Source organism: Phaseolus vulgaris, chromosome 8 (genome assembly GCF_000499845.2).
Source record: "Phaseolus vulgaris cultivar G19833 chromosome 8, P. vulgaris v2.0, whole genome shotgun sequence".
Lineage (NCBI taxonomy): Eukaryota > Viridiplantae > Streptophyta > Magnoliopsida > Fabales > Fabaceae > Phaseolus > Phaseolus vulgaris.
Window position 1 is genome coordinate 3374850 of NC_023752.2, and position 11876 is coordinate 3386725.

Genomic DNA, 11876 nt, shown 5'->3' on the forward strand with positions numbered 1-11876 from the left:
CTAACAAATTTAGAATCTAAATAATTGGTAGTTAAAACTTTGGTACCTAATTAGATACTAATTTAGAAACTATTTAACAATAATAGAATGGTCTTTAATTTAGTCACTATAGCAACTAATTATTTTTTGCCTATAAAATTGATTTCTATTTCATAATTTTTTTTAGTGAACTATTCATTTAAAATCTAAAATATTAGTAGTTAAAACTTTGTAGTTAATTTAGATATTAATTTAGAAACTATTTTATAATATTTTATTAATAATAAAAATTATATTAGATATTAATATTTTTTTAGTTTTTAAATTAATATCTAATTTAATTAATACAGTGATTCATTATCTTTTATTTTTAAATTTAATTATTATTTAATGATTTTGTTTTTTTAGTGACACTTTTAACTTTTAAGCTATATACACTCTAGTGATGTTACAAAAATATTTTTTTTTTCTTGAATTGATAGTTAAGAGAGTGGACCATGCATTGTCCTTTACAAATGTTGGACTATTTCCATGAGAGAGACGTAGGTCCCAGAAATTGCCATTACTATAGCAGCCATTATTATCATGATAATGGCTACCGTTTCACCCCCAAATTTCCTGTAAGTGCCTGAAATCTTCAAGTAGCACAAGCATGGAAGCAGAATAGAAGCTGTGACACTTAGAAAGGCTCCAACCAGGGACATGAGAGACCCAAAGAAAGGAACAGCAAGGGCAACAATGGTAGTGCTCATTACCAAGACTGTGCTTACTAAGATGCTGGTCAACCTATTCTTGTGCGTCCTTGGAAGCAAATCTTTCAAAGCATTTGTAATAGGTGTTGCCATCAAAGCAAACTTGGATATGGGATTAACCAAGGTAGTGTATATTGCTAATTTTGAGCTAACTTTGTCCAGAGGCAGGTTTAATGTTATCTGTGATTCAACCTCATCACCAAACATTAAATAACCAATTACAGCCATGGATGCATAACCCACAGTGGTTATGATAAAACATACAAGCAGGACCTGCAATGTTCACAAAAACTAAATTCATTAATTACATAAAAGACACATACACTCTTTACTTGAATATAGGATAATATGGACCACTTTAATTCAAATCAAACATGAGTACTTACGTTAGAGAACTGATGTTTGTTTGTCATAGAATTGTACAATGTGGGAAACACAGGATGTGCACAGTAACAAAAGGCATACAAGCTAACAGCTGTGGGGAGACCATTCCAATTCACCAGAGTACTTCCTTTATGATGAAAACCAACTCCATCAACTGTTGCAGTCCATGTTATTGAAAGGATGATGACAGCAGAAGCAAAGACTCCACTTGCAGATAAGTAAGAGAGTAGACTCAAGTTATCCAACCAAACTGTGGGCAAGATGATAAGGGCAACCATTATCACAAAGAATTGCTTCCCACTAATTGCTAAGCCAGCTATCTGAACCTCCCCAATGGGGAACATGTTGCTCAAGTTATCACCTTCAAGAATCAAGAATCCTATTGAAACTAAATAGAGTTCGGTGTACATGGATACTGACACTATTAGCCTTCCTGTCTTTCCAAATGCAAGTTCACCTATATCAGGGTAGGTTCTAATGTTTGAGTTCTTGTCCATGCATCGTTTAATGAGAAGGCCCGTGTAAAATGCAGCAGCGGCAATAGAAAACAGAAGAGCCAAGCTTAACCAGCCTCCTGTTGCAAGAGCATATGGAACTGAGAGAATGCCAACACCTGGAAATTAAACCAAAGTCGCACACAAAACATTAGCCTTATATATATTAGATTATGTTTCTACATATAACAGAATGTCTAGGTTGAAGCAAGTAGAAAAGAAACATGTTATTTCAATAAGTTGTAGGGAGTGAAACCTGCTATTGTATTGAGTCCATTAAGGCAGGTACGAAAGAAGGATACAGTATTTTTGGCAGAAGGATGGGAGGCTATGGCTTTCTCCTCATCATTGTGAAGCAAAGGTGCGATCAAGGAAGAATTGTACGAGAGCTTTTTTGACATTTTGTGCAAGATCTGATATAGCTGTTGATCAGAGAGAAGTTGATTTTTTTTTTTATGTAAGAATGATTGATATTGGAGTGGATTGAATTTGCTCTCAGAACTGGTCTAATAAATACATACAAATTTGAAGTTGTTTTCCACTTCCAAAGGTCACAAAAACGTTTATTATATTTCCGAATTCAGAAAGACCTAATGCAAAACATGGGCCACGCGTAAATACCCTCGTCTTTTTCCCCTACCCAATATGAGTTTGTTTTCTAACTCGTTTAAGAGTATTTAGCTTATTTTAAACGGGTTTTTCAACTTAACTTCCCAGTCTAGCTAGTGAAATCAGCAATCTAATCTACCTAGGACTCAAACACAAAAAAACATTTACTATAAACAAAAAAAATATATTTTATACTTATTTTTAAAATACTAAAAATAATTAATAAGATATATTTAGTAGTATTCAACATGTATTGATGGATACAACAAAATTCCTACTTAAAATATATCTTTTTTTAATTCGAGACACTTGAAAAGAAAAATTAATTATTTTATTTACTAAATTAGAGATTATTTTAGAGAGTAAAAAAATTTTGGTTTCTAAATTAGTTTTTATTATTGTTAGATGATTTTTAAATTGGTATCTAATTAGCAACTAAAATTTTACTACCAAATTTAAAAATTAAATAATTGATAGTTAAAACTTGATAGCTAATTAGATACCATTTTTATATATATTTATTTATTTCTAAATTCATATGAAAATAATACAACTTTAAAGTTGAAATTATCATTTTCCTTGTCTGACTCAAGTGGGAAAAGATCAGATATATACCTTGACTATTCTATAACGTGTAAGAGCTTTTTAGTAAAATATAGGTCCCACTTGATTAAGCACTAACTAGTAAGCATGAGCATGTGTATCTTACTTTAGGATGTTTGAAAGTGACGTCTTTGAGGGTATTTGCACTGGACCACTCATACTTTATCAAAATATTATTATATTATTAAGAAAAGTTGTGAAATGAAAGTAGATTACTTTATGCGCTATCAAACAAGTTTTTTCCTCTGCACTTTTGCTTTATTATTAGATATGCACAAATTTATTTTTATTAACTAATGACTCGTTGGGACGACGATTTCAGGTTAGATAAAGCTCATGTCATTATAGAATAATTTTGGTTAAAAAATTATAAAATTTGCACAATTCAGATGAGTCAGGTTTCTGTTTCGATTAACAACGTTTGGGGTTCAATTTAGGTTGGTATTGTGAGCGAAATTTGGAATATTAGAAACTCGGTAATCTTTAATAGTGGAGTGGCAGATGTGTCTGAGGTGTTCGCTTTGGTGCAAGTTAAGGTATGGTCTTGGATTCATCCAAAATCTCGTTTTTCTTATTTCCTGTATTCTAGTTGGGTTTTAAATCCTTTGGATTGTATGAGATTGATTATGTAATGTTGGGTAGTGTTGGTCAGGTAGTCCATTTGACAAACTGGTAGGCAGTCGTTCTAAGAGTTATTGTCAGGTATTTATGTATAAGGGTTGGACCCTATTTATTTATTTATTTTATTGTTGATAAAAAAATTTATAAAATTAATGTTTCTGCATGGTATGTATAACTTTGATTAGAATTTATATTATGTTTAATTGAAGTTATGGATGAATAATATGATTTTAATGTTGAATAAAAATGACTAAAATCGTATATATTTTATTTAACATTACAATGTGTTATTTTTGTACAACTTTAATTTCGTGTGAATTTTATGGTTGTGAATAATTTGATAAGTTAAAATAAATAGTTTTATGAATTAATTTAGTAGTTGTGTATAATTAAATAAGTTAAAATAAGTAATAATTTTTTTTTTAATATTTTCCAATTCACAAGAATGTTTTTTAAAACATGAACTTAAAATAAGTACGAATATATTACATATACTTTATCAAAATACACATTTATAAAGAAAACACTTATTTTATAACTTGAAATGAAAAATTGTCAAAAAAAATCACAATAAAATATTAAGGAGCTAAAAGTTAATTCCATAAAAAATTACTCTTTTAGACATTCATCTATTTACAAAGAAGTTAAGTATTTGAAAAAAAGAGTGTTAACAATTAGTTCACGTAAACTCTGAAACATAAACTCTGTTAAAAAAAACATAACTCCTCAAATATTAAGGATAAAAGCAAAAAATCATTTCCAATACTCATGAAATAATTCCAACTTGCATATTATACACATAAATTATTAATATTATATGGCAATTGCTCCCTGCATCCAACATTTTTTATCCTGCACCCAACACAAATTGAAAATTCCGAAAATACCCTTTATTCTGGAAATGAAAATTCAAAATTGAAAATAATGCATTTTGGAAAAGTAGATTTAGAAGAGTTTTAAAAATCTGGAAACAAAAATTAAAATCCCATTCCAGATAAAAAAAATCCAAAATTAAAAATAATACATTATGGAAAAATTTATTTAAAAAAAGATTATTGTGTTCTGAAAAAAAAAATCAATTTATGTGTACCTTTTTTAAGGGTATTTTCGTCCTTTCACTTTTAATTGGATGCAGCCACACATATCGTACAGGAAGCAATTGCCATATTATATATGTATAACGTAATAATTTATTGCATTTTTATTAGCGGACTGTGTATCGGCCCACATCACCTTGATAGCCTTACATGAGACCTTTAACATATGTGCAACTATTACATGTTTTCATTCACCTCACGCGTGAAGAAAAAATAGTGTCTTAAGGATAAGGATACACAAAAATCCAAATTATAAAATTCAATTCATAATTACTTTAATTCATATTATTTTTAATCTATTTAAATAAAATTATTTTAAATTTAAATTCGTATTTTTAGATTTTAAGTGTAATTAATTTAATTGGATATAAATTAAATATATTTTTGAATTATTTAAAATAGATTTTAGGTTAGATTGAGTTAGTCTAGACTCACGTCGAGCCGAGTGGACCCGTGTCTAATATGAGTTGGATTGAACATAGAACCTTTTAAACTCTTGAACTCAACATTATATGAGAATGAAAACAATAATTCAAGGATCTAATAGTGCTTAAACAATGAAAAAAACGAAATCAAAACAACAAGCTGAAAACAGAAACGAAATCAAGGAAGCTTAAGGAGTCATCAATGGAGACATAGCTTTCCAAAATGATGATCCAAACTCAATAAGAGAGCTAACTCCTTGTAAACATCCATGGAACAAGATTACTAAACACAAATGAACCATAACAACAAGGAACCGAACAGAAAAGTGTTGAATAGCATAAGAACACCAAACCAATCGATGGAAAGATGAAGAACAATAAAGGAAAACTAAACTACCGAATGAAATTGAAATTGGAGAAGAAAGGAATGAACACTTATGGAATGAAGCTCGGCTGGATTGAGAATTTGGAACCGCATCACGCCATTTGGAGTCTTGTTCGAAGATAAGTGAAAGGAAGCCGCCACTTGAAGCTCTCCAATGGCACACAAGATAAGGCTATGGAAGAAGGAGAAACCAAAACTCATAATTCTCTCTCAATTTGAGTAGAGTTTCTCTATATCCAATTTCCAATTCTGAATTTTACAAGAGCCCACACCTCTATTTATAGTGTGAGGGTGCTGAAAAATAGGTGGGAAAATTCAAATGAAACTCATTTGAAATTCCCACAAAAAACAAGTCACATGGGAGGTGTGACCTTTTTCTACTATGACACATCCTAAAAACTACACCTACACTTACTCTCCTAAGTCACATGGACAATGTGACTCTCTCTAATACATTCACACCTATTTATTTAATATCGCACCCCTACACTATACAATAGAAATAAGAAGAGTCATCTTTTGACACTCTTGTCCCAAAGCTCTTGCCATGCTCCTAGTGATTCTTTGGGCTTGGGCCCCTTCTTGGGCTTGGGCGTCCTCTACTTGGTTTCCATCAGTGTCCACGTCAAGTCGAGTCGGCCTGGGTCTACGTCAAGTCGAGTCAACCTAATCCATGTCAAGTCAAGTTGGTCTGGGTTCATTTTGAGCAGAATCAATCCAGTCCATGTCGAGTTGAGTCGATGCAGGCCCATGTCAAGTCCAGCCGATCCAGGCCCATGTCAAACCGAGTAGACCTGAGCCCATATTGAGCCTAGTCGACTCGAGCTCATTTTGAGTCGATTCGATCTGGGACCCTGTCGATCTGAGTGTGCCTAGTCCATGTCGAGTCAGTTTGGGCCCATATTGAGCTGAGTCGACCCGGGATCATGTCGAGCCGAGTTGACCTGGACCCATGTCAAACCGAATTGGCTCGACACATGTTGAGCTCATTCGACCTGGGTCCATGTCGAGTCAAGTGGGTCCGGGCTCGTGTTGAGCTTATTCGACCCAGGCCTAAGTCAAGTCGGCTCAGGCTCATGTTAAGCTGAGTTGCATAGTACCAAGTCGAGTGTAGTCGATCTAAGTCTAGGTCAAGCCGAGTCAGTCCAGATCCAGGTCTAGATCCAAGTCGAGTCAACCTAGGCCCATGTCCATATCAAAATAGATTTAATATAATTGACAAAATGAATTTAATCTAAAGTTAATTTAAAAAAATTCAAATAAATTTGATATAGTTAAAATAAATATATATCTGGATAGATTTTGAAAAATTCAAATCCATAACCTCCCGTAGTTAAGGATCTAATTAAGGAGAACCCATGTGCAAGGCAAGAGTTTTAGGCACACAATTCACTACAAATCTAATCATATATCCAGCCACTTTGTAGCATAGTTCTCTACCTAACATACATAAATTGACATACACATGAATGTGGACCGAAACACATAAAAAAAGAGGTGAAGACGTATTTTTAAATAATACAAGATCACAACTTCACTTGTGAAGTCATACCACATGAAGATAACTTCACATGTGATTAAAATGAAATTGTGACACGTCAACATAACTTCATACAATTATCATAAAAAAATAAAAATGAAAAATTACACACAAATTGATTTTACATATTATTAAAACAACTTGCGCTCATTTAAAAACTTTAAATTAGTTACTCTAATTTGAAATCAAATAAAAATTTAATTGTGTAATTGCACCAATTATGTTTTGTATAAATGATCAAAGAAATTACTTGCTCTTATTTTGATCAGGTTCTCCATCAATTCTAAAGCAATTTTTAATTGAAGGATTTTTTGTCCATATGCCAATAAAATAGTAACCTATTACAATTATCTAATCCGAGAAAGAAATTGAAATTAATCAACTAACACTACCTGTTTGAAATCATATATTAGAGGTCACTCTATGCCATTATCTAAAACATTTATGAAGGAGTTGAAAAGTATACAACAAGGTATTAAAATAGTTAAAAAGAAAAAAGAGAAGTGGGTTGGTAATCAGGTTAAACTATGAAAACACATTTGATTTTGTAAGATGGGAGTTTCTATGATAGAAAAGTTGGGATTTTGTAAGGAATGAACTTGCTGGAAAAATAGAAAAAAAAAAAAAAAGTACACATTTAGGTGGTGGAAAAACTTAAAAAAAAGCTATTAGATTTCCTAGGGTATATGAGAACTCACTAATTAAAGAAGAACCAACAAAAAATAGATGGTATGTAGTGATATGATTGATTAAAAAAATTATTCTCCGAAAAACGAATATTCTATTATACTTAAATATTATCGATTATGTGTCTATAATAAGAAAAAATTTCTTATTTATCAAGACGTACAATTTATAGTGCCTTAGACATAATTGATCATATACTCATATAAAAGAAAAAATTAAGACATTAAAAGGTCAAATGGTCTCTAAAAAAATGTACGAAGAAAAAACAAATGAAAAAAATGTATTTATTATTGAGAGTAATGTTATTGATATAATCTACCTTTTTCTTTCAAATCCATTATAATTTTTCCTTTTCATTTTCTCAGTTCCTTATTTTTCTGAAATAAAATATTTTTATTTTTTACTCTATCTTTTTTTTTTCGTACCTACAATATATGTTCGTTATTACAAAAATAAAGGACGATAGAAAATAAAAGGTAAAAACAAGAAAATCTAAGTACAAAGAAATTTATTGAAAAAGCAAGTAGTTAATCTAAGCAACTCTCCCCTCTCATCACTTGATTCCCATTTTGTTATATAATAATAATAATAATAAATATCATTTTGAAATTAAATATTTTTATTTTATTTCTTCATCAAAAACAACTTTTATTTCAACCTACCAAACATTGTAATAAGTTCTCCATGCGAACATTGTTCAAACTAAGAGAGTCTCCGGCTGCGCCGCACTTTATCTTCCACTTTTGTAAAAAGAGATTTGAATTTGAATCTTCTCGTGATGACAAGAAGAAGAAAAGGTTGACAAATAATCCAATGGACAACCTGTCACTTGTTTTCTTTTCCTTCTAAACCATTTAATTAAGGACTAATCAATAATTGATAAGCTAAAATAGTTAGGAAGCTAAAATATTCCGTCTACTCGTCGAGTCTAATGTTGTGTATAAAGACATTGTTTATTGATATTCATATTTAAATATATTAATATTATAATAATGTAAATTAAAGAATTTTAAATAATTATTCTTAAAAAGAATGTAATATTTATTATTGAATTAAGTCAATAATAAGACTAGATACACAAAAAATATGATAGGGATTTTAATATATATCAGAGAAGAAAGAAAGACAAATTACACACTATTTAAGAGTTCACATATTCTTGACTCCGCTGAATGTTCTAGGTCTAAGATCGGCAAGACTTTTGTCTGTAACAATCTGGCACCCACTGTTAGGCAGGTAAAACTTTTCCTACCTCCACAATATATATGTAAAATTTTACTTATTCCAAAAGGCAACACAGACGTCATCCATAAAAGAACTATGTTGCGACACTTGAACAGTTCGCCACCACCGAGCCAATTCTAATTGAAATCCCGTTTTGAACGTGCCTTATCATTTGGGTGAAGTGATTACGACAATTTGCAATTTATAGGGGATCGTCTCGGTCCATTCATCAAAAGAAAAAATCATGTTAGGGTCTTAACCCTTCATGGTGTCGAGCATGACCTCAATCCAATAAAAACCATGTTAAGGTGAAGACCCTGCATGGTGCCGAGCATGAATTCGATCCATTCAAAAAAACTATAATAGCGTGAAAACCATGCATGGTGTTGAGCATGGACTAGATCCATTCAAAAAAACCATGACAACGTGAAGACCCTACATGGTGTCGAGCATGAACTCGGTCCATTGAAAAAACCATGACAGCGTAAAGACCCTGCATGTTGTCGAGCATGAATTCAGTCCACTTAAGAAAACCATGACAACTTGAAAACCCTGCATGGTGTCGAGAATGAACTCAGTCCACTCAAGAAAACCATGACCGCAAGAAAACCTTACATGGTGCCGAGAATGAACTCGATCCACTCAGGAAAACCATGATAGTGTGTGAAAACCCTGCGTGGTGTTGAGCATGAACTTGGTCAAATGCAGATGGACGATGATTCCTAATTATATGTTTCTAACATGAAAATATGTTATATTTATACTACACGAATCAGCTGATTGAAAGAAGAGGAGATGCGAGGTTGGGAATAGACACGCAAAAGGTTAGAGTAATGAAAGTGAAGAAGAGGAAGCGTGAAGTAATTAAGGAAAATTGTCAATGACGTGACTGTAGGAGTAATAAGTATGGTAAGACATGGTTGAGAGATACGTGAGTGGGTTCATGCCTAAGGCTATAGGGTTCTAGCGTCATAGGCTGAGCTCGATATTGCATATAAGCAGTTTGTCCATCTACCGATATTCATATTTAAAGACATTAATGTTGTATTAGCACAAATTAAGGGATTTCGAATAATTAACCTTAAATAGGAGACAACATTTATTATTGAATTATGTCAATAACAAGGTTAGAAACAAAAGAGATAGGACGAAGATTTTAGTATATATCAAAAAAAAAAAGACATATCACACACTAGTTAAGAGTTCACATATTCTTAAGTACACAAAATATTCTAGATCTTAGATCGCTATGAAAGAGTTACTTTATCTTTGGGCACAATTACTTAAAAACCGAAAGAGTTACTTCGGGCACAATTACTTAAAAACCGATAAAGCAATAGGAGGTCATGCTGCTATTCATTCACCACCATCCCCACAATATTCTGGTAAATGAGGACTCATATGATATATAGAGAGAGAACGGCAAACTAAAAAAAGATTATAAAAAACCAAATCTGCACGTATGCGAAACAGCGAGAAGGGCAGAAAAAAATTGAATGAGGTTATGAAATTTAGGATAGTAAGTACCTGACAAAGCATTGAGTCCATTGAAACAAGTGTTGAGGAAAGATGTGGTGGCATAACCATTTGAAGAATCTGTTTGAGGATTTTTGTTCCGTTCATGGCAGCGTTGGGTTTGGTCTTGGATTAGGGGAATATTAAGGTTATGGCTTAGGTTGCTGTCGCCACCATCCATTTCGAACAGTTGTGGTGAAAGAGTATGAGTATTAGGTTTGCAGCCTGCCCTGTCTTTTGCCCACTTATTCACTTCTTCTCATTACTGTTATAATAAAATTCGCCATATACACGACAAAATAAAACACAAAGGAATAAACTATCCCTTTTCAATAAATGAATATTAATTTATATATAGATTAATGGTTTCATACTCATAATTTTACAAACATTATAACTTTTAGACTTCAAATTAAGAAACTTTTTTTATATTTCTTCTTTAAGAAATATTTTAAATGAAAGTTTTCTAGACAAATTATATATATAAATATTTTCTTAAATTATAATTAATAATTTATAAATTTTATTAATAATAAAATTAATTTGAATATTAATAATTTTTTAATTTCTAAAATAATATAGAATGTAATAAATATAATAATTAATTATCTTTTATCTTTAAAATTAATTTTTATTTAATATTTTTTCTATAATAAAACATTTGAAGGTGAGATCTGTACAAGTTTAAACTATTATCAGCCTCAGAAATATAGGTGGATGTCTTTCGTTGGACAAAGAAAAAGAATGAAAAATGGAGTAATGTGTGTCGGAAAAGATTTGTCAAAAGAAAATAGTAGGCATACCAGACACGACTATCATCAAGTGTTAAAAGACAAAAAAAACTCGGTATCATTCAATGGCTACGCTAATAAATTGTTAATTAAATAATAATTATTAATAAAAAATTATTAAATAATAAAAATTAATTCAGAGATAAAAAAATTAATTAGTTACTATAATGATTAAATTATAGATTATTTTAGAGACTAAAAAATTATTGATTTCTAAACTATTGTCTATTGTTGATAAATAGTTTCTAATTAATACTAATTTAGAAACTATTTATTAATAATAGAAATTAATTTAAAAATCAATAATATTTTTAGTCTCTAAAATGATATCTAATTTAGTCATTATAGCAAATAATTATTCTTGTAATGGATTGAAGGTAAACCTCACTGTCCTATTTACTGTCGGACAATGAATTTTAACTAGTTTCTATTATTGATAAATAGTTTTTAAATTAGTTTCTATTATTGATAAATAATTTCTAAATTAGTTTCTATTATTGATAAATAGTTTCCAAATTAGTTTCTATTATTGATAAATAATTTCTAAATTGGTATCTAATTAACTATCAATGTTTTAACTACCAATTTAGAAACTATTTATCAATAATAGAAACTAATTTAGAAACAAATAATTTTTTTAATTTTTAAATGTCTCTACTTTAGTCACTTTAACAACTAATTATTATTTTTTATCTCTAAAATTGATTTCTATTTAATTATTTTCTTGTAATGGATTGAAAGTAAATATCACTGCCTATTTATTTATTGTC

General features: G+C 30.6%; 1 protein-coding gene across 2 annotated transcripts; it reads right to left on the minus strand.

Annotated features, from left to right (window-relative positions):
* Nucleotides 1–427: 427 nt before the first annotated feature.
* LOC137825991 (amino acid transporter AVT1I-like) lies at nucleotides 428–10569 on the minus strand. 2 transcript variants are annotated; one of them, XM_068631819.1, is made up of 4 exons: nucleotides 10328–10564; nucleotides 1866–2031; nucleotides 1118–1728; nucleotides 428–1004 (listed from the first exon to the last, which is right to left on the minus strand). In XM_068631819.1, exons 1-4 carry the CDS (start codon nucleotides 10421–10423, stop codon nucleotides 489–491), a joined length of 1389 nt encoding a protein of 462 aa, XP_068487920.1. In that variant the 5' UTR covers nucleotides 10424–10564; the 3' UTR covers nucleotides 428–488. The 2 variants fall into 2 exon arrangements, with proteins under 2 accessions (XP_068487920.1, XP_068487921.1); XM_068631820.1 differs by lacking the exon at nucleotides 1866–2031 and having other exon boundaries at nucleotides 10328–10569.
* Nucleotides 10570–11876: the final 1307 nt, after the last annotated feature.

What these genes read in the sequence shown, in the direction of transcription:
- LOC137825991 (XM_068631819.1), bottom strand. Translation starts at nt 10,423, where the DNA reads ATGAACGGAACAAAAATCCTCAAACAGATTCTTCAAATGGTTATGCCA. An exon ending in TGGACTCAATACAATAGCAG is followed by an intron (nt 1,729 to 1,865) that starts GTTTCACTCCCT and finishes TTTAATTTCCAG; the next exon opens with GTGTTGGCATTCTCTCAGTT. An exon ending in ACAAACATCAGTTCTCTAAC is followed by an intron (nt 1,005 to 1,117) that starts GTAAGTACTCAT and finishes TGAACATTGCAG; the next exon opens with GTCCTGCTTGTATGTTTTAT.